The following is a 22,466-nucleotide window of genomic DNA, read 5'->3' as shown; positions in this document are numbered from 1 at the left end:
AAGCAGAAGAGGAATGCGTGTGTGACATATCGGAAAAAACAAACAAGGATTGACAGCACCAAAATGCACAATAACCAGGATTGTACCTTTGGCCACAATGTGACACAGTTGTTAAGTTAAGGTAAGGTAAGGTAAGTTATTTTCAACTAAAATGATTTCTCTGATTGGTTCGACATTTACTCCGATGCGACTTATTGTCCAAAAAAAAAAATACGGTAATACGGAACAGACTTTGGAATTTTGAAGTTCCCTGGTAGAAACTTCTAGTTGGGTTAAAAAAAAAAAAATCAATATGCTGGTATATTTGACTGTTTGATGTGAAAAATATTATAGAAATCACATCCGAATGTAAATAAAGTTTCAAACATCATTGTGTGTTTTTCTTTTGGTGGAATTCTAAACTAATTGCAAATTCGACATAAATCGTGTATACGGCAATATTCATAGTCATTCGTATTGTCAATTATAGCAGCGCCATTACTCCGAGGAGTAGAGGCTCTTTGTGTTGACTCACCCTCCATTGCATATTTCATGTCCTGAGCAAACAGGTTCCACATCACTTCTGCGCTGATTTTACCCACATTGAGCTCCTGGGGGAATCTGGATGGAAAACCACAGAAGAGAGTGAGAGGCAAGAAAAACAACAGATGGCGATACACAATTTGCGAAAGACAGACTGGTTGAGGCAGGGTGTGTAGGAGTTCTTGTCTTCCTCGATGATGGAGACAATAAGGGTGATGAGTTTGGACCAGAAGTCCAGGTTCTTGATGCTGGGTCCCTGTTCCTCTGGAGGCACTGCACCCTGCTTAGCCTGGATAGAAATTAATGAATAAAACAGTGAATGACTCAAACAGGTAGGATACCTTGCATTCTGAAGAACCCAAAAACATAAATAATATAATGTGCAATAATTTTAAACAATATTCCTTGACAGCATTACAAGTGAAATGGGAGTGAAAATAATGAATAATTCTGGAGAATTGCAGGCAGCTGCATGAGATCAAATTGTAATGTATTTTAATGCATATTATGAATTTATCTGGAGAATTGGTGAAGCAGCATGTGGGTCATTGTCATTGTGCAAGATGAAAATTATCAATTTAAAATTGACCAAACTTGGACATAGAGGTTCAAGGCATGTTTTTTTTGTATTTGAAGAAATATGGTAGATATATTCTGATTCACCTTCTAGTGCATTCTTTTCCAATATATATTTTTTTTTAATTTGGGGCGAGGGTGGGACTCTCATTTTTAGTCATTTTATTCTTATTGGAGGTCTACCACCATTTTTTCAAAAATTGTTTGTTGTTAAAAGAAAAATCCAACACAAATTAGGGCAATAGGGACCAAATAGGGGGTCCACTATATATGAAAATGACCTGATCTACTCAGGTTGTCAAGATGATACGACAAACACCTACTGCCTTGCACAGAGGATGTAATCTTGTCCTCAAAGCACACATTAAGCCAACCAAGTCAGAATTTTTGGACCCTCGCTGAGCTGCTCACCGGGTCTGTCTGGTACTCGCGGCTGTAGAGCTCATGGCAGTTGTTAAAGATGTACTCATAAGTGGAGTTGAGACAGGCTTTTACACAGTCCTTCACCACCTGGCTCGCTCTGGGCGGAGACTGCAGTTCTTGGACCTGAGGCAAACAAGCCCGTTTTAGTCCACGAACAGAGATGGACAAAGTCCACGAAGGGAGAGTGAGGAAGAGGCGGTACCTTCATCCTGAAGAAGGTGATACTGGTGAGGAGGTCCACTGTGGACTTGAGGTCCTGCAGCCTCTCGGGACTGCTTGCTGGGAAGTTATTCTGCAGGCACACAAGAGAAGCGTAAGTATCATTATCCGCAAGTGAAAATATTCCAAATGATACATTTTACATGAGAAATTCAGCACAGTGGTGCCTTCAGATACGAGTGACCCCATTTTAAGAGTGCTCGCCGCATATTGTGTCGAACAGCTTCGTACGTGGTCTGTTTTTTCACTCAGTTTGCTAGCTTGTGGGTTCAATATTAGCATAATGTGACCGAGACAATTAGCATTTTGACGTGCAATGAATTGGGTCAGGTGCAATGGTAACAGTTGTGTTTTGCTGAGCTACGTTGTTCTCGCGTTTTCTGAATGCATCATGCGAGATGTGAGTGGTGTGCGAGTGAGAGAAGGAAGCAGACAGAGAGGGAGAGAGGAAGTTCCATGCTACTCTTGATTAAAAACGGTTCTTGCTCCGTTGTCGGCATCGGCTCCGGCCCACGGTCACCGTGTTGTAATAATAAAAGGGAGAAAATTCAACTCAAACACCTGACATCATATCGTTGGAAGACGTGGCAATATCTTTAAGCCCCGAACAATAAATAAACCAAAATTACTGCAAAGTATTTTTTTCTGTGCGGCCCCGCCCAGGGTCGCCTGCGGACTGGTACCAGGCCGCAGCCTGGTGGTTGGGGACCACTGCTGTCGACGTTATGGTCAGCTGTCTCAATGCTTTTTTTTTTTTTTTTTAAATATATCGTATTCTTTCAGTGAGATGTGCAGAATTCACATACATAACATTAAAGACAAACACACCTCCATTGCGAACAACAAATCCATGCATCCAAGCAAACTGTGTACTCGAGAGCGACGTGCATCTTACTCGGTACATGGACAGGTCGATCCTCAAGGAGTTGTGAAGCTGATCAAGAAGCTTGACAAATCGTTCTTTCTGTTGATATAATAGAAGGAAACATAAATGATTGTCAGGGAATTTGGAGTAAAAACACATGCAGACGTGTGGCAAAAAATGACATAATGTTGAAGTGATGGCTACGATATACAAACCTTTTTTTTCCAGACAATAAAATTCTTTAATTTTTCTCAAAAGTCAACAGAGCGTTTTATAATCAGGTGCGCCTTGTAAACCAGTACACCCTATATGTGGACATTTCCAAGAATAAACCTGTTCTTTGACACTGCGTCTTATAGTGCGGTGTGCCTTATAGAGCTTTATATTTCGGAAATTGTGGTTTTCAATGTTGACATTTTTGCATAATCGTACTTGGATTCTCTTGTTAAAAATTGCACTAAATACACATTAGGTATACTAGCAAAATCTAATAAATAAAACTGAGATTACATTAACTCATTCACTTCCAACCGAGTAAAAAAATAAAAAAAGATCTTTGACGTCTTTAGCCGTCAATGGCAGTAAATGAGTTAACAACACACACAAGGTAACCCAAAAAAATTAAGAAAATATTCCTGGCTCCTTGCTAGTGTGCCTAAATTGGCATCTATCCACTGTGCTTGATTTTCAGAAAATGAAACATTGGTTGCATTTTTGCACCGTGACTCACCCCAAAGTTAGACGCAGCAAAACGATCTGAGGCAGAGACGTTGTTAGTCGCTTGGGTGGTGTGAGCGTAGTAAGCGTTGATGTTGGCCAGCAGGGTGCTCATCACCGCCGGCACGCCCGGGCACATGTACTTCGATGACAGGCAGGCAAAGTGACTGCAAAGAAGGACAAACGTCATCACTTTCGATCATATTCGCTTTCGTTTGTCCGTATGGTTGTAGACTGGATCATACGTCATGGCTTGGTAGATGGACTCCACTCCGTAACGCATCGCAAACTCATCCACTATCTCCTGAGGCGTCTCTTCGTAGTATACTTTCCACGCATCGTCTCCTTTGGCATCGGGGATCTTCACCACGCCCGTGCTCTGGATGTCAGTCACAAAGTGGAAGAGGTTCTGCAGGAAGGGAAAGAAAATAGATTGAGAGATAAGTCGAGGAAACGGTCACACCTTCCTCCTCTTTTTCTTGTTTTGTCGAGTGTTGCATGGGCTTTTTTTTTTTTTCTCAAATGTTATGCTGCGTTAAAACATTCCCAATTCACAATGTGGTTTACGGCCATTTCAGCGGCGGTCAATTCTTGTTTAAGATTCAGCTAATACGCTCCGCTGAGTAATGGGCCGAGGAATAAATCCATTCCCGGCTGCTAATGGGCTACAATCAATCAGCGGAGTTTTCCACAGCAAGAAAAAACGGAAATGTCTTTGAGGTCTATCCTGTCAGCTGTGCTCTTTATCTCACTTGAGTAAAGAAAATCTCTCGTGTTAAGTGCGTTGCCAGAGGAGCCATCACAGAAGTGATCATGATCGAAGAACTAGGTCAAATTAACACTTTGGTGGTGGCATAATATTATCTGTCCATTTTCTATACAGCTCTTCCGGTTACCCCTGCTGACTTAAGGCAAAATTAATGTAGACTGTGTACGCCACTCCACTACTGATTAAAGATATAATATACAAGTCTGACAAATAATCAATATTCATATTTAAGGAGCATGCAAATAAATTTTCAGAGCAGCCCGTTAAGTGAAGATTTTTCAATTGAAAGGCGCGAATGCACGTTGAATCACAACTTAAGCCTTCGTAGCACATACAAAATGAATACGTCGCCGCGCTAGGCTTTGCTAAGTGCAGTGTGAAAAGTCCTTAAAAGGGGTGCGTTCAATAGTATTGAACTATTTCTGCAAAGCACATGCTAACAATGTGACAGAGAATCCATAACATTGAAGCATGAGAGCGCCATTTACAGCTTTTTTTATTTATTTGTTTTAAGATAGCTAAGCATTTTACGCAGGACCCACACTTATCACTTACACAGTGATGCAGCATGCGGCTACATTTCCATTTTGTATAACATAAAAAAAAATATTGCGAGTCTACAGTAACATGCAACAAGTAATAAAGTTTGAAATATGGAGGCCCATGACCCATTTTCAATCCAAATTAGAAGCAATGGAAATAGCCGATCACTTACTTCATGCAAACAGGTGTATTGAACGTGATAGGGAGCGACCGTCTCTTCGCCCTTAATCTCCACATTGATGTGCATGCGGATCGCCCCGGACACGGCTGATTTGTCCGTGCGCTTGTCTGAGGAGAGCACAGAGACCAAAGGAAACGCATTACAAAATGTGTCAGATGAGATCATAGAAGTGCAAAACTCACCCAGGTTGTACCAGACATCCATTTCGCCGCTCAGAGTGCGGACCTCGATGATGGTTTGCCCCAGGAAGTCGTCCGACTCCCGCTTGAACTTCTGCTTCACGCGGGACTTGATGTCGTCGTCCTCATCCCAAACTCGCACCTTGATGCGATCCGAGGAGTTGTGGCATTCGCTACAGACACAATCAAAGGGATGCAGGAGGAGTAAATCAGATGTTAACTACGTAACACAGACAGTACAGTAACTGGAAAAAAAAAAGCCAGTCACTTTTTCCACATTTTGCTCTGATACAGCTTTTTTCTAAACTAGATTAAATTCATTTTCTACCGCAAAATTATACTTTTAAAATTATAACTTTGTGATTCTTACAAATTTATTAAACTGCCCAAAGGAAGAAGAGAGACAATGAGAGACAATTCTGTGGTCTGACGAGACAAAGACCGAACACTTTGGCTTGAATTCCAAACGACATGTTTAGGGGAAGCCAGACACTGCTTACGACCCGGCTTAAAGCATCCTGACAATTAAGTGGGCGACTAATCAACACTGAGCCAAAAATAAATGGAAATTTCCTCAACCTTTGAGAAAAATGTCATCGGGTCAAGGCAAGTTGGAAAGAAAGGTGTTTTCTTTCAAACATATGAAAAAAAAATGTGAACAATCATTCTTCCAAGTACTTGCGCGTCACGTCGCTCAGTTAGAAAAGGAAGATTGCTAAGCAACAAACATAATCCGTAGATACGTTGTATGTTGAAGGGTCTCCACTCACAAATTGAAGGTCTCCTCCCAGACAGGATTGAGGTTGCCGTAGATGGTTTTGGTCCTCTTTTTAGTCTTTCCCACTTGGACGGTGACGTAGGGATCACTGGAGCCGGTTTTATCCTTGGCTTGTAAACCTTGCGCGCATAACACTAGGAAAAGAAAATAAATAGCACACACGTCAAGTCAGTGTGTTGTGTGAGCGTAACGACCAAGAAGGAGTTCAACTCACCCGTGATGCTGATCTTGGCCGACCATTTGGAGGTGCCGTCGAGCACGCTCTGTTTGATCTGCTTCATCTGCGTGCCGTGCGTGGCCTTGGGAACGGAGAAGATCTCTTGAATGAGTTCGAAGATCTCCGGTTTGTTCCTCTCGCGGATCTTCATGCGGTCTTTGAGGACCATGATGATGTTCTGGGTGCGGTCCTCCGCGCCGTGTTTGGAGCTCTTCTCCGCCGCTCCTGGACAGTGAAAGAATGCACCATTTAGAGAATTCTAGTTTTTTTTCCACTCCAAATCCAATTGTCGGATCTGTAACATCAAACATCAATGCACGTGGCCCTAATGCAAGCGGACTGTAACTGCAAAAAAATAAATAAATAAAAATGCCTCAACATTTTAGTGGCTCATCGCCGAAGTAATTTTTGCATTCTTTTCCAAATATCTGTAAACAATTTTAGCCATTTTTTTCATGCATCTCTTGTAACAGATCTCATTAGATTGTCACCGTTGGTGTACCTAATTTAGTGCACATCCGCAGCACGCTCTCAGAATGAAAGCATATTTCATGAATGGCACGTTCATTAAAAAAAAAAACAACCCAAAAAAAAAACAACACTGAGTAGGAGCAGTGGATGACAACAAAAAGATTAATATCTTTTAATATCCTCTCAAGGAATAAAAACCAACACAAATGAAAGAGTCAAAGCGATGGAATGGGCTCGAACAGATGCGACCTTGCCGGGGTTGTAGTGACTATTTAACGATGGTCATCTTACGTTGCAGACAGTCGGCGTTGAGCAGATCCTGGCACTTCTCGTGACATTTGACGCCACACTCGGTGCAGCGCATGCCTTGCCGAGCGATGCCCCAAAGCAGTCCCTCGCACTCGTAGCAGTAAGTGGGCGTGGTGGCGGTCCACACTTCGAAATTGTGCGGGGTGGTGCAGGAGATGGGATAGATGAGAGCCTGCAGGGTCTTCTTGTAGACATGACTCTTCTATAAATGGCGTAGGGGGGACACAAGGTTATGGCGGAGTAAAGAGAAGCCTTTTTTTTTTTGTAGGTGTATACAGGCAGCATCAGATGGGAATGACGGTGAATCGAATGTCACTGATTATACTGACCAGCTCTTCATTGTGCAAGGTGCTGGACGTCAGAGCTGAGGTAATGCCTGCCTTCCTGGAGTTCTGCACCAAAGACTGATTGAGAGGAGAGGAAGTAGATAAGTAAGAGAGTACTGCAGTGCATTGATGAGAATAAGAGATGGTTACTCACCATAGCCTGAGGGGTTGGTGTGATCACGGGGATAGAAAGGGACAATAAAGACATATTTAAAAAAAAAAAAAAAAAAAAAAAAAAAAAAACACAGAAAATGAATAAATTCCCAAGCAAGAATAAATGTCATTGATACAACAAGATTGACTGAATGGTTTCTTATGATCTTTATGTCACTTACGTGACTTTTCTATGTTTGTGACTCTTAAGGTGTATATAGGACATGATGTATTTGACACTAAGAATTTCCATGTCTCAATGAACCGTTTCTCGAATCAATACACATAATCATGAATTTAGCGTTACACTTTGAAAATGTTCCAGGCCGGGCCCGCGCGACAGTGAAATCATGAAGAAGACTGATTTGACGACATCGAGCCACATCTCTGATTTTCTAGGAGTGAAGTGTGCTTGCTCGTCGTGGTTGTTCTTTGGATTCGATAATTGAACAATAAAAACGGAGCGACCATTACTTGTCATTGCCATCTTGAGAGTTGAAGACGACCCCGTTGGGTCAGTAACGTCACCCACGCACTGAGTCAAACAGCGGACTCAGCTCACCAAAATATCCACTTTTTGGCAGGCCTTTTCATTTTTAACCATTGGAATCTTAATATTTGTACTTGTACTCCTTCTTAAAAATGTTTTTGGGTAACATTTTTTTTTCATGTCCCATACACTTTAATATTAGTGTGTTGGTTATCTGTCCGGTTACTTGGTTTTTGGCTTGGACATGGATAGTTTGCTTGTGAGAAAAGTGGCAGCGGGCCCCAAAAAATAACTTGCAGTGTTCATCTACACTTGAAGAATGGGCAGACACTCCGTCGCCCCATAAATGTGTATACAAGCAATTAAAGTCACTTTACATGTCCACTTTTTTTGTGGTCCGAATGGAAAAAGCATAAAGCCAAAGCCGCATTGCCACGCTGTCGGTGGAATACGATAAAGAAAAGCATGTCCTGTCTGCAGCAGCTGAGTCATACGTGAACAGCGGAGAATTTAAAGTGATTAAACCCACCAGATCTCTGACCAGAGGCATCGCTTTCCTCTTCCTGAGATCTGGCATACTGTCGATGCTGTAAAGAGCACCGCCCATCCTGGAGAGAAAGAACGTACAGCTATCAAGGATGAGAACGGAGTCCGCGACAGATGTTGCGCGTCACGCTCGCCGGTCCTTACCCCGCCGACAAGAGCAGAGAGGCAATGCCGACACTCTCGCCTCGGGCCTGTGGAGAACACAAAAGGGTGAACGTGGGGAAAACAGGTCGTATAGGAGTCGCCAGGTGCCTTTAGAACAATTGTTGAAATAAGACGGACGTTATCATGGCATGCCGTGCGTGTTGTTTCATATTGTGAAAAGCACGGGTATGCCTCAATTACTGAACGTGTGCTGTCAACTTGTGCAGTTTACGAAACTAAACTCATTCCCACTGCTTGCTGTTGCTACTAGGGCTGGGTTAAAAAACAAAAAACAAACAAACATATATTCATATATATCGATATATCGATTTGAATCGTTCTCCCTTTTCATAGCCCGATTAGAAAAAAAAAAATATATATATATATCGATATATCGATTTGAATCGATTTTCCCTTTCCATAGGTTACTGCGTGATTGAATCAAAAATCAATTAAAGTGAACCGTAAATCAAAAATCGAATCGGGCCCTCGTGCATGAATAAAATTAATCATATGTATATTTTTGCCATTTACAAGACTGCTCCTCCTCGCCATCTTTCATTGTATTGTCTCGAAATCTCAATGAGGTGTACGAGCTGAATTGAAAATAAATGATGTGGATTAACACACAACACCCACCTGACAGTCTGCTCCAGCCAGAGGGAGGAATCAGAACGGACTACATGCAAATCGCTATGAGTGTGGCAAACCACTGAAAAGAAAACAATGAAATGGCAAAACAAGGCTCGGGGTAAACAGAAACTAGTGAATAAAACACAAGACAATATATTACAAAGTTTAAAAAAATAAATAAATCTGAGAAAGACTGGAACGTTCCACAAAAGCTGGTAAAAAAAATATAAAACATGCAGGAATTGATGCAACAACTAAACGAACTTATGATTGCAACATTTCACATAAATAGTGCAAACACAAACAAATAATCAATGTGTACCTCTTGCAACTGCAGTCGTACTCTGCTGAACAATCGCAGCCAGTTGGCTTTGGCTCTGGCAGGACCGGGTTCCATGAGTTCCCTCTTTGGGAAGCTGCACATGTGGTTAAAGATACGATACAAACAAGTTATTACAAAACACTTGCAAAAAAAACCAAAAACATCCCGATACATCCGATATATGGATTTCAATTCCTTTCGATTGCGCAATTAATATTTAAGCACGGCAAACGTCAATATGAGGAAAAAGAAAATCAAGTTGAGTTTTGGGCCGTCGACATAATTTTAGGGTTAACTTTCGACTTTGCGAGTTTAGAATCGGCGTTCATGGTAGTTTGAGCTCTGAATAACTAATCACATTTCCTATGAGAAGAATTGTTTTGATATTAGAACGACTTCGAGTAGCATCACAGATTGCGTTCAACTTTGGAAGTTCACACAACTCGCCTGGGGACAGGAGGCTCCTCTGTTTTCTCCTCAGGGGGCGGGGGGACGATCTCCCCAGCCGGAAGTTGCTCCGGTGGCGGGAGCTCCTCTAGAGGCACCTCGGACTTTGGCTCCGGTTCCGGGATGTTGGCATCAGATCCTGGAATCTGTGACGGAGTGATGCTGGTGGATGTGCTGTTGAGGCTAGTGGCAGTGGTGGGAAGTAAGTCATGCTGGGCGGGTGCAAAGGGAAGGTTGGCGGAGTCAGACGTAAAAGGGGGCAAAGTGTCATCTTGTTTGAGAGGAGGGAGGACCGGGGCGGGAGGCTGATCGGGAGGCTGCTGCTGATGTAAAGATGTTTGCTTTTCCAGTGGAGGCCTGCTGGAGGACACGCTATCAGATGGCGGAGCGAGAGTGGCGGCGGCGGTGCTCGTGGGGGCGTAAGGCGGTTCCTGCTCCTCACTCAGCGCGCCCTCCACTGGGTACGTATCTTCGTCCTCCTCGTACGGCATCTCCTCCTCATCTTCGTAGTTGTATCCTCCTTCCTCCACGTAAATCTCGCCCTCCTCGTCGCCATAGAGCGCTCTGTCTTCGCCGCCGTCTTTGACATAGCTGCCCTCGTCACTGTAGACGCCCTGCTGGTCCTCCCCATCCCAGGCCGGGAAGTCCTCCTTGCCGTAACTGATAGACGAGTGACAGGAGTGGTACGAGTCGTTTTCCTCGTAGAACTCGGAGCCTCGCAAGCTCTCGCCGTCCTCGGGGATGAACTCCTCGCTGAGCTGCGAACTGCCGCGACTCAGCTCGCCCGACGAGGCATAGCGACTGTCTGTTGGACTGATGGAGAAAAAAAAAGGGGGGGGGGGCACAAAGCTGTGATATCAACACATCAATTGAAGAGCAGGTGAAGGACTTAATAGGGCTTGACGTGTTGGTTAGTGGGACATTTAAGGGAGTCGTGTTGAGGTTGAGACTAAGAGAGGGAGACGGCTACCTACTGGTGGGAGAGGAGTGACTTTCAACCAACCAGCAAGCTTGAAAGTGGAGGTTGGAGACGGGACGCGTGAGACTCGTGATGCATCTACGGCCTTGTTCATATCGCAGGCAAATCTGATTTGAGACCTCAAAATCTGATCCGACTGCTGCTTTCATGTCAACTATTTGCATAGGCTGCAGTGTGGCGTAGCACACAAGTCTTTGCACAAAGTGCAGTCGAACTGTGCGCATAGGTGGAGTTTTTTTTTTTGTTTGGTATTTTGTAGTATGTGAGTCATTGTGGGACTGAACACAGCTGACCTGATTGCCGAAGTGGGCTGGCTTCCACCCCTGATCGTTCTTGTGTTTCTGACAACGCCGTGTTACACCACCTGCGCCACAACTTAGACCGGTTTTCACTTGGTTTTAAAGTCCAGCCTACATCCACCAAATTGTCATTTGGGGCGTGTGATAGAAAATGCCCACAGTCCGCCAAAACTCCCAACGAGGTCTGCCAAATTAACCGAACGCGGTAAACTAGAATTAAGCACGAGAATTACAATGTTATTACATTGAGCACACGTGCGCCTGTCTCGTGATATGCTTTTGGGAGAACATAAAACTTGTAAACAGCATCTTCTATAAATAAGGTAGAATTGATTGCACAACTCACTCTGTTGACGCAATGAAGAGCATTTGCAATGTGTATTAATAATTTGTATCTTTTTTTTTCATCATACTCGCAGTTGCATCCTTCCTGAGTCGTGAGATATGTCTTGAAGAGTGACAATAGGACCAGCTTTAATAGTGATTTTTTTTTCTTGCGTACATACACAGAGAGATAGGATAAGAGCGCATGCATGCAAGCACAGTGAGCGAGGAGGACGGGACAAGTCCACCACTGACGTCACAGCGAGACTGAGTCACAGGCAAGAAGAAGAAGAGGAGGAGGAGGAGGAGGAGCTTAGAGGAGGTACAGAGACCCACCTATCGGACAGCGAATGCCTACTGTCTAGAGAATACTGACGACTGGTGCGTCGGCTCGACCCTGAGCCTGAGTCGATATCGCTGCGCCCGTTGGTGGCCAAGTCTAAACTATCATAGGGTCTGGTAAGAGGAGCAGGGGAAAGGGGAGGGGGGGAGAGGTAGGAGAGGAGCATCAGTAGAGCTCAATTTAGGCAAAGAAACCACATCGGATTCATGAAAGAGGGTGCTCACTCACTCGCTCACTCACACGCACACAAACCAAAGTTCATACGCAACCCGTATACAAGAGCAGCGCGCCGCACCTCAGCGTACTTGTATACACTGAAGCCGGCCTTATTCTCTGAGGGAGGAAGAGCACAGAGGGAGGAAGCATATACAACAAAGTGGAACAAAACATGGCCGCCGGGCCCGAGTCGTCTTTGGGGGCGATACGACCGGAGACTTCAAAGCGACTTATTCATGAAGAAATACTGTTGTTTTTTTTTTCTGTGTTTCAACAAAACCAAGACTCGTCGGACATTATATTAGGTACACCAAGGCAGCCTACCATGCCGCAGTGCAAGAATGTGTGAAATATTTGGTTTTGTTTGATTTTGAGAACTACACGATTAACATGTTTGAAATGTTTTTTGAAGTTGAAACCACATCAAATGTGCTCATATTTTGAATAAGGCAACCAAAATACAGAGGTGCCTTGTGATTTGTGGGTTTAATTCATTCCATGCCCATGCTTGTCGCTTATCACGGTTGTATGTAAAATCATTGAAACGAATGCAAAAGCCTTAAACGATCATAACACAGCAACACCAATTCATTCATTGTTACCATCAAGCTCAACGGACAGTTTTAAACAGACTACATGACATATTCTTATTATTTTTTATTTTTTTTTAGTTTGACAGTAAAATTCACTGGGAGTGACAACAAATAGCATGGAATATGGTTATCTACCTGCCAAACTGCAGCTTGTTGTGACGTGCGATCAGTTCATTGCCACCATACAGAATTTACAGTATGTTACAGTCTGCTTGCATTGGGGCCAGTGATGCACTTTGATGGGAAGTCGCAACACTGCAGGACTGTAGCGAAAGCATTTTGCCTGGAGTTTTCAATCAAATAAATTTGCCGACTATTGAGGATTGCTTGTTGTGCTCAACCGAGTGCAATTCAAGAATCGACAATAATAGAACGTCTCCATGGTCACTGTGCAAGCGGTACAAGGAAATTAAAAGTGCTTCATCTTGTACAGTGCATGTACGAATATAATTATTGCTATAGTCCTTACATTAGATCTAATTAGATTGCGTGGGTGCACCTAACGAGTAGATTCTCTTTCTGCTTAGCTTTGCCGATAATCTCCATGGCGACCAGAATGGTACACGGTTGTCACTGGATTCATTTCGAGCAATTTCGTGCTGACGATGACAGTGATGCGCTACCTTATGTCCCCGTGCTCATAGTCCATGTCGTGGATGTCGTCATCATACGGGTGTCGGTAGTGCTGCTGCCTTATGGGATACTGGTGCATGGAGGCATTGGGCTGGGATGTGGTGTAAAACGGGGGCGGCATGCTGTTACTGGTCTCGCTGCGGTAGTCGCTGTCCCTGTCGTCCACGGCGCTGTCCGGGTCGTCGTCTGTTCACACAAACGCATCGTGCATAGATGAGCGGACAGGGAAAAAGCTACAAATGTCTTTTAAACAGTAATGGGAAGAAAAGTGAAGGGCCACTGGGGAAAATGCACGAGGGGATCATTCATCGCACGTCAGACGGGGACAGTCAATACTGATTTATGAGCGCAGATACATCAAAGGCTTACTTTGCTGATCTCCCCACAGACTCCAATTACCTGCAAAGAGTTAAAGGGATGCAGAAAAAAAAACACATTAGGAGCATAAAGTACATGGACAGTCCAGAAACTATCATAATACAAAAATGGGAAGGCAATTGTAAATGTTTGAAGGTTCAAAACTGGCAGAAATTAATTTAGTGTTCACGATGCATATGAACTCATTCACTGCCATTGACGGGTATGTAAGCCAAAAAGTACATTAATTTTACCAAGGCTGGCAGTAACTAAAGCAGGAATTTATTCCATTCTCCCAGTTTGCGTCATCTTCCGTTACTCCAAAGTGAGTGATAAGAACATACGCACATTACACGACGTACGCTTTATTGCCACTTCACATCGGGCAGTCACACTACTTTATCAGCCTCCTCCCTTAAGCCTTATTACCACCTCCCACCGAATTCCAACCTCTTGTACAGTTGCTAAATGAGAGAGTGCAGTGGCATAAAAAGGAGACATGATAAATGCAGAGGAGGTGGTTGGTCGCGTGGCACTCACAGCACTGCGTAGACGGTGCCTGGAGAGGCCTCTCTTGCTCCTCTTCATAGGCATACTAAGGATGGCAATTCAGAAATGGTTTTAGAACTAATAAGGACTGAATCCAGATTCAGTTCATTTCTGGGATTCACACACACATAAGTTCTGGATATGGTGCGGACACACAATGAATTTCTTACATCTTGGTCTCTCATGGCATTCAGTTGTTCAAGTTTCTTGGCCCAGTATCGAGCTTCTTCTTCTGGAATGTCTGCAGTGAATACAACATTCGCAATGATACTCGTGATTTGACTTTTAAGGTCTCAACGCACCAATCTGACGTCGGCTGTCGGAAAGTCGGCACACGGTGTCTGTTTGGTGTAGCGCGCCATGTCGTAAAGTCTGTGCCGTTGTTTGGGTATCTGGGGGGGGCGTGTTCAGTCAATTCAACATGTCCAATCGGCTCGGGTTGTCTGGTTAAATGAGCACTGTGATTGGATGTTAGCTAGCGAATCAGTGCACTGGACAAGAACGGGAAGTGACAGAAGAGCACAAATGGGGAAATTTGAAGTTCTTTAGTGACATAACAGTTAGCTGGATAGAAGAGCGCAAAGACGATTCACGAAAGGTCGCCGCTATTCAACAACGCTACACATTGACTATCGCCGCCCATGGCATGGAGTGGTACTACATCTCACGCATGCGCAAAAGGTCCACAGCAGTTGGCGTCTCTTTTGCGTTTTTTTCTGCTTTTGTCATTTTCCAGTTTGACATCCAGACTTCAAGGCCGACAAGAAAGTTGACCACTACGGCCAATGTCGGATTGGTGCGTAGAAGCCTGAACAAAGACCAAAAATGGCAAAAGGGGTCCGACTAACCGAGTGGCAGTTCGAAGCGCGTGTCCAGCAGCAACCTGTGAAAGGTTGGATCTTTGGTGCCGCAAATTTCATTCTCCGCCATGATCACGTTGGAGTCCAGCGTTAACCATTGACCCGGGCCCTCCTGGGAAAAAAGTGAATCCGTGTAAACACAAATTGGGCAAAAAGATAACCTGAATATCAATCGGTTGAGGTCATGTCGTCTCCAGTTGCCCTGCGTTTCTAACGTATGTGAGAATGTACAGCAAATGCGCCACATACCTCATTGGATTGCCGGATGCTACTCAGTGGGATCCATAAAGTGCCCACCATGGTGTCCCAGATCATGCCTTTATTCCACACCTCCACTGTCAGGCCCAGGTCCAGCCGGTTTATCTCGCTAGGCGTCGGGGACAGGCGGGAGGAGAAGGGTTCAAAAGGACAGATATATTAATATATAAATAAATCACTTTGAGCTCATCCACAGGTACATAAAAAATATAAATAGGGTTAAGTATTTTTGTCGTGTCGTGCCTAGCAGACAGCCGTGATTGGACTTTAAGTTATCATGTCAAGTTCATAACTTGGGACTTCTTCCCAGAGCTCTTTTAACCATGCTGATGAGTCACGACTGGCTAAATCACAAAAGGAACAGCCGCCCAGCGAGAGGAAATGCCTCGCGCCCACTCGTCTCATTCTTCCCGTCATTACTGAAAGCTTGCGAACACGAGGGAGCAGTTGAACACAAAGAAATGACAAAGTTGCCCTGATGCTGTTCAGCGGAACCTCTCACTGACAGCTTGAAAGGATTCAAAGTTTTATCGGGGGGTCTATTGGCAACCGGAGGGGTGGGGAGGGAGTATTCAACAATTCCTCCAAAAGAAGAAGAAGCCTTTTCATGATTTGTCAGGAGACTCTAAGGTTTGGTTTTTGGTTTTGCAGTGGTTAACTTCTTTTACATTGACAGTTCTTTGTAGGTTTGAATATGGTCAGAGTTGTGCTGCGAGGAATTTATTTTACTGTACCAAACACTGGGAAACATCTACCAGAGTTGTCTTTTCCATGCAGATTCTTGCACTGAGAGGTGATATTGCATAGAGTAGACACAAGGAATGCAGTACACACGGAAGCTGCTGTCCCATTTACACTGAACATGAGCCACGTCATGACCACAAACATGCAATTGTTGAACAAAAAAAACGTTGGGTTATGAAAACCCAAGTCGAACATCAGTTTATCTGATCACATCAGAACAGCAGATTGATTAACATAGTGGCGGGTTGCCCGTGGAAATGACGCGCTCCATGTTCACAGACAACGTGATGCCAGTCTCTTAAATAGACTTTTGAGGATTGTCGAAAAGCATTTTATTCCATTGATGACAATGTAACTCATTGGCCGATGGAAGTGATAGGCAAACAGTGGCCTCCGGGTCGAATGGGGCACGCGACGACTCTCGGAGTGGCCCGTCGATTGATGGAAAAATAAAAAATAAAAATAAAACAAAATGATAACTTAATACCACTATAATAACAATGCAGTGTCAACCAAAAATAAGCAGTGTTATATTTGTGAGGAGTGTATATAAAAAAAAAACATTAAGATGATTAAAAAAAGGAAATGGGGAAGAAAAACAGGGGGATAGATGACGAATAAGTTCTAAATGCCACAGCTGAGCCTGCCCACTGAGCCCCGCAGGGTGACATTTGTATTCATGTGATCTATAGCATCTTCACTTAATCTCGCTAACGGTTGCCTATATGTGCCATCTGGTGTTAAAGATGTCTCTATTTTACAGCCATTTCCACCTCATATATAACAACAACAACAAAAAAACTCAAGTATATGAACTGCAAAGCCACTGAAAAACAAAACACTCAGACATTTGTGATTGTTCCCCTGCATGAAACCAGCATGAACCCCCCCCCCCCCCCGCACATACACACACACACACACACACAAACACAAGACATGGTGTTTGCTCCAAGCAATGCAAACATGTGGCTGAGTAAACTATATGACAGGTGGCAAGGTCCGCAAGAAGTGAGGATGAACTGCAACAAGGCTGGATCTAGACAAGTATGTATGATGGGGCAGCCACAAATATTGAGGGGGACCTCAGAATCTCAGAATGACCAACATAATTGAATCCCTGAACGAGTTTAACAAAGTTAATTTGCTTTGCATAAAAAAAAACAAAAAAACAGACACTGCCTCATTTGCATAATGGAGGGTGTTCACTCGCTGCAGACGGCTAAGATACTCTGAGCACAGTGAAAGGGGGAGATGGAGCGGAGACGAGAAACATGACATGAGAAACAACTTTTATATTTGAGGGGGCAAGCCAGACATTAAGACAGTAAGAAGTGGAGAGAGAGGCATGAGATAATAAAAATGTGAAATACAATATATTTTTAGGTGATTTAGTTTAGGGGCGCATAACATTGAAGGGGCCAGGTCCCTTCTTGCCCCTGCCTAGACCCGGCCCTGAACGGCAATAACTTTAAAGCTTTTAAAAAAAAAAAATGGGGAATGACTCACAACATAAAGTCCTGCTCCCAGCACGGCTGGCTGCCGCGCACGGCGATGGTGGTGCTCTTGACATTCTGCACCTTCAGGGTCACGTAAGTGTTGAATTTTTCTGCAGGATACGCAACAACATGACAAGATAAATATCCGAAATACAGACAACTGCGACACAACCAGCGAGAGTACCGTGAGGAAGAAAATATACCTTGGGGTCCATCAAGCTTGGCTTTTTTCACTGCAAAGACACAAAATCAAATATTAAATATTAAATAATTGTCTTTTCACAGTTTACTGTAATAAAGTTCAACTTCCAGTGCCCCCAGTGGTATAACATGGAACTTTTTTCTGGAAAAAATCTCCCAAAGTCAAACATATTTGACATCAACAAAATCCTGTGGGGCTTCAGTTTAGTGAGTATCCAAAAGATTAACTCCGCAAAGTTCTAGTTAGTTATTACACAAGTTATTACACAAATTCTAGTTTTATTATCGCAATCAGAGATTATGCCTGTCCTAGTTAACCTATTAGTCGAGCAAAACTTAAGCGTGACTTTTTCGTATAACGGGGCCAAGTTTCATATAGCAGAAAGCACAGGTGAGCCGTGATTGGTCGTTAGCTGAGCCCTGAGCAACTGTGATGTCATTTCGAGTCGACAAAAGTGACACAATGGCCGCATCCGGAGATTGCAACAAAGGCAATATTAATCAGAATGCAATCGGTCTTAACTTTTGAGTTTTAAAACACGAAGAGTTATTTTTCTTTCACTTTGGAAAGGCATAGCACGCACACTTTCTCCACCACTCCTCTTGACTCACTCATCGCTGGGATAAGTGATGGGCATTATTATCTCAAGGGCCTTCTGGGGTGACGCGACTATTTTAAGAAGCCAGTTTGTCCACACTGATTATGATGGCGCTCTGCTGTTACCTCCTGGGAGAATGACTCACAATGAGCTTCTTTGTCTTGATACATCGTGGGGGCTCGTTGCCAACAGCAGATGCCCGACCCTCATCTTAACGCCGCAGTAGATGAGTGAGTTGATTTAACCGGACAGTTGAAGAATGGATCCACTGTATTATAATGTTGTAATAAAGCAATACTGTCACCGAGCTGTTTTGTACGGAGTTCTGGAATGAATGTGTGTCGTGTATAATAAATGGATTTAATATCATTTAAATGAAATTGTTTGAACGTCGGCCTCATAGTCGTCAAGTTTTGGCCTGCTTCAGCATGCACATTAGGTTCGCTGAAGACTCAAAATCGGGGTCACGGGTGGGAGGTTCGAATATAATAGAATATAACACGTTAACTGCAATGTTCCACTAAACGTAACGGTCGTTGCTAGTTTTTGCTGACCAAAGGTCACACTGATGACCTCTTCAATGACGTTCTGAAAGTGGGTGTTGCTCGTGATTTGATGCCTGGCATTGATGCACTTGAGATGGCTACAAAAGTTTCACGAGCAAAGTAAGCCTACTTCATAGAAAATGCCATGAAGAATACAATTATGTGAAAATGAATTATTTCCTGTGAAAGTATTTCAGGAAACAAAATTTTGCAAATATCAAACAGCACCTAAAAAAAGGTTGGATGGGTGGAACTGTTTTTTTTTTTCCATGCACTGCCAACAACTAGATATTTTTATGTCTAGGTAAGTGCAGGGAGACAACTGCACCCTTATGAAAACTTAATTTTGTACAATGTGAGTCATTGGAGGTCAAGAGTTTCAGATGTGGACATTTCCGTCCATTTAAAATGGCACTCATATTGTTGAAACTGTTTGCTTATATTATTCGAAACAAGATTTGGGAAAAGTGGCGGCGCAGTAGCCGACTGGTTAGCACGATGGCTTCACAATTCAGAGGTGCATGGGCCTTTCTGTATGCAGTTTGCATGTTCTCCTCGTACCTGTGCGAGTTTTCTCCAGGTACTCCGAGTTTTCTCCAGGTACTCCGATTCCCTCCCGTATTTCAAAAACATGCATGGCAGCTTGATTGATTGCTCTAAATCAGGGGTGGGCAAACTTTTTGATTGGCGGGCCACAATGGGTTCTAAAATTTGACAGAGGGGCCGGACCAGCAGCAGACGGATGGTGTGTTTTGGTAACCTCACCTCATCGGAGAAAAATAAATACATTTAATTTTAAATGAAAGTGAAAAAAAAGCATTACAACAATATATATGTCTTTGAAAAACCATAGTATTTAAAAAATAAAACATTAACAAGGTTTATTCATTGAGTGGTCCGGATTAAAGCGTTTAACGAGCCGCTTGTGGCCCCCGATCCGTAGTTTGCCCACACCTGCTCAAAATCGTCCCTAGGTGTGGTTGTGAGCGTGGATTATTATTTATCTTGGTGTGATGGCTCAAAAGCCAAGCCCTTCCAAGAAACGCCTTCATCCCGTTTTTGCTACTAATTACAATACAGGACATGTCACGTGAATTTCTACAGAAATTCTTCCGCAAACAAGCTCATTTGCCACCGAGGCGGCCACACGCCCTTGCGGGACGTCGCGTCAATTCCCTGGAAGCTCCTCACTTGCATCCCTTCCCTTGAAACAGTCGCTAAATGGCAGCTGCATCTCGGGCTGCACCCGTTCAACACTCCTCCTCAAATGCTGCTCCCGAAACCCGGCAGCCGGTCCTCCCTCACTCTCCTCCCTCACGAGCTCCTGCTGCCATGTGGCGAGCGCGCACGTGTGCATCCTTCCTCTGCCTTTCTCTCATGCTCCATTAATCTCTGTGTGTGAGCTGGCACAGCGAGCTGCATCCCCAACTCTAAAAATAACCACTTCAGCGTGACTGGGTTGGGGGGTGCCGGAAAGGCGGATGGAGGGTAGGAGTGGGATTTGAGAGGGGGGGGCACTCGCAGCTTGAAGGCATATAGGAGTAAAGCAGCACTAACTGGGGAAGCAGAGAAGGGATGAGTGCTAAATATGTTCCGCAGAAATTGCTGATTCCATTGCGAGATCTTGTTTGTGTTTTTTTTTTCCAAAAAGAGGAAATCCGGGGAAATGAGCGCAGTCGCTTGTTGGGTAGCTCAAGCAATGCATATTTGCTGAGATGGTCCACTTAAGAGGTCACGTCCCGCCTCTGCACAATTGATGGTGCAATGCACGTGGACGGTGGTAATGTATTCCATTTAAAAGCTTGTAAAAACTCCTCTCACCTCGACTTATTATTGCCGTTACGTAAAACTCTCGGAGAAATGCACAAAAAAAGAGAGGTTGAGAACTGCTATGCATGTCCACAGGACACAGCATTCCTGCAAAAATCTTCCGGTACAAGAACCGTCGCAACTAATTTAGGCCTTCCATGAGGCTAACAGACTAACTTGACTTCAATTTCAAAATACTTTGAATAGAGTCAAAGGTAACTTAAATTTAGGTTTGATTTTTACAAAAGAAAAAAAAAAAAATCAATGAAGACTAAATTGGCGTCCACTTAACATCAAATTCCATCACAAATTTTGTCGAAGAAAATCATTCTCATGCTGAGTATTTTTCATGTCCACGTCAGCTAGTTATAAGGACGCATCTGTGTCCACGTGAAAATGCGCTTACTCGGCATGAGTGACAACACAATCCGTCGTGTCAACGTCAAGTTGTGATGTCACATCGCTCCGTCACTGCAAGATTTATTGCCACTTAATCCGACTGACGTAAAACGCAATTTCGCTTCGCCTCGGGCCTGCGACAGAGCATCATAATGAGATTACGGGAGTACAGAGCCACCCATCTGGTTGCCATGCCAACACAACGGACATAAAGGCACCGTGCTGAATCTCGAACCTGACGGAGATGGAGGAGGATCATAAAGGTGTAGCCTTTTCATACCTCCATGGAGGTTTTGGAAAACTGAAAAGCCATCTTGGACCGTTACTTTTTTTTTTTTTGCAAACAAACATCTCTGTTGCTGAAAAAAGTGAATGGCTGGCCATTTGACTAAAGAACAAAATTCCGCAAATAGTTGGTGATCATTTGAATCAGGTGTGTTGGAGGAGAGAGAGATATCTAAAACAGGCAGGATTAAGGCTCTCGAGCACCAGACTTGGGAAAACCCGGTCTTCTAGATCGCTAATTGTCATTTTGAGTTTGTCGATCGCATCTCTGCTCTGGCTTTCCTGAGTGGGTTTGCATTTTGTCCCACATTCCCAAAGCATGCATGTTCGGTTCATCGAAGACTCTAGGGATCCTCAAGCCTATTCCTCGAGGGCTGGTGTCCTGCCTGTTTCCCGTTTCTCTCCCATTTGCAACACACCTGATTCAGATGATCAGATTATCAGCATGGTCTGCAGAAGTTAGATAACGATCCTGATCATTTTAATCAGATGTGTTGCTGGAGAGAGAGACGGACAACAGGTAGGACACCGGCCCTCGAGGAACAGGATGAAAGACCCCAGCTCTAAACTGTCCATTGGTGTAAATATGAGTGTGAAGGGTTGTTTGCGTGTGAAGGAATGAAAATAAAAATAATACTAAAATGAACAGGTTGACATGAACTATGTATTTAACATTTATTGAGTAACTGGTTAATTTAAAACTGCAATACAAAAAAAAATGAAAATAAATGACATTTTAGATTTTTTTTTGTATGACTCAGCCCTTCTATCCATTTTTAAAAATCAAACATGGTCCCGGTGAGCATATAATATAATCCACTCTTGCTTTAGAATGCTCGCTAAAATGAGGTCTCACCTGCTAATGTGACGTCACGATTTTTGGTCGTTTCAACTCCCGACTTTTTGTTTGACTTGAGGAATGCTGGACATTTCTGTTAAGTGGACCACGTATGGTTGAAACCAGGACACTCACACCAGAACGGTCATGCACTTCTAGTATGTTCCTGGACTTACACGAGAATGGGTAACATTTGATACCTACATTTGATGTTGGTTGAGGTCTATTCCAGTCTTTTTTTTTTTTGTTGTTACTGAAATTTCAACATACACGAATAACATGTTAACCAAAAGGCTAACATAAATGGGC

At 43.6% G+C, this 22,466-nt stretch overlaps 1 protein-coding gene across 1 annotated transcript in view; it reads right to left on the bottom strand.

The window, feature by feature from the left end:
- The window catches only part of unc13a (unc-13 homolog A (C. elegans)), a 55,697-nt gene that overhangs the window by 32,877 nt on the left and 354 nt on the right, over positions 1-22,466 (bottom strand). Inside the window, exons 2-28 of the mRNA XM_088312553.1 lie at positions 17,685-17,714; positions 17,492-17,591; positions 15,233-15,350; positions 14,972-15,095; positions 14,294-14,364; positions 14,115-14,169; positions 13,587-13,616; positions 13,208-13,403; positions 11,769-11,888; positions 9,831-10,643; positions 9,384-9,477; positions 8,429-8,475; positions 8,268-8,346; positions 7,250-7,255; positions 7,099-7,173; positions 6,752-6,971; positions 5,987-6,214; positions 5,765-5,906; positions 4,998-5,167; positions 4,807-4,922; positions 3,568-3,731; positions 3,336-3,489; positions 2,636-2,704; positions 1,724-1,813; positions 1,510-1,644; positions 678-811; positions 515-600 (exon numbers count right to left, since the gene is read on the bottom strand). Coding sequence (XP_088168679.1) covers positions 515-600; positions 678-811; positions 1,510-1,644; positions 1,724-1,813; positions 2,636-2,704; positions 3,336-3,489; positions 3,568-3,731; positions 4,807-4,922; positions 4,998-5,167; positions 5,765-5,906; positions 5,987-6,214; positions 6,752-6,971; positions 7,099-7,173; positions 7,250-7,255; positions 8,268-8,346; positions 8,429-8,475; positions 9,384-9,477; positions 9,831-10,643; positions 11,769-11,888; positions 13,208-13,403; positions 13,587-13,616; positions 14,115-14,169; positions 14,294-14,364; positions 14,972-15,095; positions 15,233-15,350; positions 17,492-17,591; positions 17,685-17,714 — 3,666 coding nt within the window. The remainder of the gene's footprint in view (positions 1-514; positions 601-677; positions 812-1,509; positions 1,645-1,723; positions 1,814-2,635; positions 2,705-3,335; positions 3,490-3,567; positions 3,732-4,806; positions 4,923-4,997; positions 5,168-5,764; positions 5,907-5,986; positions 6,215-6,751; positions 6,972-7,098; positions 7,174-7,249; positions 7,256-8,267; positions 8,347-8,428; positions 8,476-9,383; positions 9,478-9,830; positions 10,644-11,768; positions 11,889-13,207; positions 13,404-13,586; positions 13,617-14,114; positions 14,170-14,293; positions 14,365-14,971; positions 15,096-15,232; positions 15,351-17,491; positions 17,592-17,684; positions 17,715-22,466) is intronic.

The sequence above is a fragment of the Idiotropiscis lumnitzeri genome, chromosome 13 (assembly GCF_059441095.1).
Source record: "Idiotropiscis lumnitzeri isolate Australia: NSW breed Sydney's pygmy pipehorse chromosome 13, RoL_Ilum_1.0, whole genome shotgun sequence".
In the NCBI taxonomy this organism is placed as follows: domain Eukaryota; kingdom Metazoa; phylum Chordata; class Actinopteri; order Syngnathiformes; family Syngnathidae; genus Idiotropiscis; species Idiotropiscis lumnitzeri.
The sequence above is the reverse complement of the archived record's forward strand: the minus strand, read 5'-3'. Positions and strand labels throughout refer to the sequence as shown.